This window comes from Benincasa hispida, chromosome 11, assembly GCF_009727055.1.
Source record: "Benincasa hispida cultivar B227 chromosome 11, ASM972705v1, whole genome shotgun sequence".
NCBI lineage: Eukaryota > Viridiplantae > Streptophyta > Magnoliopsida > Cucurbitales > Cucurbitaceae > Benincasa > Benincasa hispida.
Window position 1 is genome coordinate 61,319,010 of NC_052359.1, and position 3,764 is coordinate 61,322,773.

The 3,764-nt window shown below is 37.6% G+C and overlaps 1 protein-coding gene across 1 annotated transcript; it reads left to right on the plus strand.

The window, feature by feature from the left end:
• The first annotated feature begins 342 nt into the window (after nt 1–342).
• On the plus strand, nt 343–3,290 carry LOC120091037 (ADP-ribosylation factor GTPase-activating protein AGD7-like). The gene is made up of 4 exons (XM_039048834.1): nt 343–1,451; nt 1,554–1,643; nt 2,051–2,570; nt 2,844–3,290. The coding sequence occupies exons 1-3, from the start codon at nt 651–653 to the stop codon at nt 2,567–2,569; spliced, it is 1,410 nt and encodes a 469-aa protein (XP_038904762.1). The 5' UTR covers nt 343–650; the 3' UTR covers nt 2,570; nt 2,844–3,290.
• The last annotated feature ends 474 nt before the right edge of the window (nt 3,291–3,764 follow it).

The following is a 3,764-nucleotide window of genomic DNA, read 5'->3' on the forward strand; positions in this document are numbered from 1 at the left end:
ATGCATGAGATCTAAATCTTTCCATCTTTATTGTATTAAAAAAAAATGAGAACATAATATAAATATTTTAGAAATACATGAATTAAATTAAATAAGAAACGACATTATGATAGGAGAGAGAGAAAAATGAATTGAAAAGAAAACGAATTTAGATCAGGAAAGAAAATATAAAGTCCAAAAGTCGGAACGAGAAATGAAAAAACATTTTCAAGCTTAGGATATACTTATTTATTTCTAATTTATAGAGTTACAAATAAATAGAGAAAATGGTGAAATTAAAAAAAAAAGAAAAAAGAAAAAAAAGTCTATAATGTGAGTGGATTTGTAATATGAATTATTGTTTCTGTTTTATTCTATTAAATGAAAACGGAACACTAAAAAGGAGGAGCATTTGACGATTTGTGGAGGGTGTCGGTGTTTCGGCGAAAGAGGAAGAGGTTGAAGCAACCAAAGAAGAAACTGATTTGAAATTTAAGGTTGCGCCCTAATCGGCGGCCCTTCCCCTTCATCACCCCCTTTACATTATTATTGTTTCAACAATTTTGATTTTTACGTTTGTGAGCTTTTTTCTTTCGTTCTTTCTTTCTTTCTTTCGGATTTTCTTCCGATTTCACCTTTTAATTCGTTGAATTCAATTGGATCTGATCTTAATGGCGGCGTCACGGCGGCTACGGGACCTTCAATCACGGCCCGGGAATAAGATCTGCGTTGATTGTTCCCAGAAGAATCCGCAATGGGCCTCCGTTTCTTATGGGGTTTTCATGTGTTTGGAATGCTCCGGGAAGCACCGTGGCCTTGGTGTTCATATCTCTTTTGTTAGATCTGTTACTATGGATTCTTGGTCTGAGATCCAGATCAAGAAGATGGAGGCTGGAGGTAATGAACAGCTCAACGCCTTCCTTGCGCAGTATGGAATACCTAAGGAGACTGATATTGTAACGAAATACAATACCAGTGCGGCTGGGGTTTATAGGGATCGGATTCAAGCTCTTGCTGAGGGCCGATCTTGGAAGGATCCACCGCCGGTGAAGGAGAATATTGGAGTAGGGAAATCCAGGCCTCCATTGGCGCAAAGTGCTGGTGGAGGAGGAGGAGGAGGAGGAGGAGGGAGTAAGGTGAATAACGGAGGTTGGGATAGTTGGGATAACGACGATAATTTTAGATCTTCCAGTGATATGAGGCGTAACCAATCGACCGGCGATGTTCGAGGCATGGGCGGCGGAGGGATGCCGTCTAGGTCTAAATCGACTGAGGATATTTATACACGGTCTCAATTGGAGGCTTCTGCTGCAAATAAAGACAATTTTTTCGCTAGGAAAATCGCTGAGAATGATTCTAGGCCTGAAGGAATTCCACCATCACAAGGAGGAAAATATGTTGGATTTGGGTCGAGTCCCGCACCTGCACAAAGGAATGATCCACAAAATGATGTTTTCTCTGTTGTTTCTCAGGTATTATGTTGTTGTGTTAATCAATATTTTCTGTTTGTTTTTGTGCTTTTGTAATGATTTTTTATTTAAGCTTTGATCAATAAATGCCTCATTTCATTTCAGGGGTTTGGTAAATTATCTCTGGTTGCTGCTTCTGCTGCTCAGTCGGCTGCAAATGCTGTTCAAGCTGGAACAAAAGAGCTGACTACCAAGGTACTTACCTTCAGATTGGTGTAAGCACTTTCATGTTGTAATTACTTTGATTGAAATTGATATTATTGCTAAATTATAAGAGTTGTATTGTTGGTACTTCGTATTGCATATTAAGAATCCTTTCGTCAATGTCTTCTTCTGCTTTTGAAAAGATGAGCTTGGTTATGTGTGGACATGAGTTTTGGTATTTACTTAGTTTGCCTTTTCTTTTCCTTGATAATTCTTCAATTGCATCTTGGTAATAACGGTTTCGTGAATACTTTGCTTCTGTTTGGTGTGTAATTTTTTCTTGTATCTTCTAGAGTTCTAGGTCATGATTTGTTACCTGATCCCCATGGCAGCTAAGTTTAGTTTGGTACTGAAATTTTTATCCTCCCAAATGTACATTTTGTAAATTATTTTAACAGGTGAAGGAGGGTGGCTATGATTACAAAGTAAATGAAACCGTCAATGTTGTCACAGCAAAAACAACAGAAATTGGGCAAAGGACGTGGGGAATTATGAGAGGTGTAATGGCAATGGCTTCACAGAAGGTTGAAGAATACACCAAAGATGGCATGAACTGGAAGAATGATGGCTGGCAACGGAACGAGAATGAGAAAAATGGATATTATCAAGAATTTGAGCATGATAACAAAGGATGGAATTCTTCTTCTGGAACAGGACAATCATCAGGAAGTGGACATAATAATTCTTACAACTCAAGTTCTTGGGATGATTGGGATACCAAAGACAACAGGAAAGAGGAAACAACAACCAAAGGGAGTGGAAACCATAACAACAATAATAGTAATGATGGCTGGGCTGGCTGGGATGACCAAAAAGATGATGGATATGATAACTATTATCAAGCGTCTGATCGGAAAACTGCCGGCCAAAATGGAAAAGCAGGTGGTGGTACATGGTCAGAGGGAGGCTTTCTCTGAGGTTGGTAACAATGATCCTAATTCTCAATAGTTTTCTGGATCTTCTTGGACCCCCACCCCCATATCTCCATGGGAGTTGATACTTACATGGTTTTATTGTCATAAAGACCTTATAAATGCCCTGTAGAGTCAAACTCATTTCTTCTTTGGCCACATAAGCTGTAATATTGTTCATTTACATTCTTGGTTACTTGTGAAAGTAATAATTGTATTCCTGAATCCATTATCCATACATCTTCTTCCCAAAGTAATAAAAAGATCGTTGGTTGATTAGGTAACATCTGAAATACATCACAAGGGTAGTTCCCGGTTTCCTCAAATGATGAAAAATTTGAATTAGTTGGAGTAGCTCATACAGATGGCTGGTCAACACACCGGTAAAGCTAAAGATGATGATTACAAGAACATATAGAATAGAGCTGATAAGATTTTTATGGAAGTGGATATCAAATCCCACAAGAGTCGCTCATGTTTTGCTGAGGTCAGTACATCTTCAGTTGGTTTTTCTTTTCTTTTCTTTCTTTTTTTTTTTTTTCTTTCCGGGGGGAGGGATGCTATGTTTGCAAGTACTGTATCATCAAAAAAGTCGTTAATAGAGGTAAACCCCAATCAAAGACACTGTTTATTATGTGTTTGGGAACATAATTTGTGACTTCAAAATTGATTTTTTCCTGTTTTGTAATGAATAGAAGTTAATGACATTCATTCCCTGTGTATGTTTCTCTAGTTGCAATTCAGTGGGAAGAATTTGATTTGATTTCAAGAGTGTTTGTCTGTTTTAATGGTTTAAGAACATTAGGATTCTTGAATGTTGTTAGAAGATATTTTACCACTATGAACATTTGTGGTAACCCTTCGTCGAGCTTGGAACCTTAGTTTGTGCCCATCTTTATACCTGAAACATGTCTTCTAGCAACATTTCCAAACATTCAATTGCATAGGGCTTGCAACCTATAAAAAGATCCCAGTTTGGCTTCGTGCACTGTCGGGTGCTGAACGTCGAGTCCTCAGAGTTTGTCTTATAAAAATGATGAACTGGAAATTATCATCATAGGGCTTGCAACATACATAAGAATGTTATTATTTGATTGAAGAATCTCATTTGTTTTGAGATGGGTTGAAAGATTAGGTAATCTTTGATTTTGATTTCATTCAAGTTGTTCTGTTACAAATTACAATCTTCAATGTGGACTCT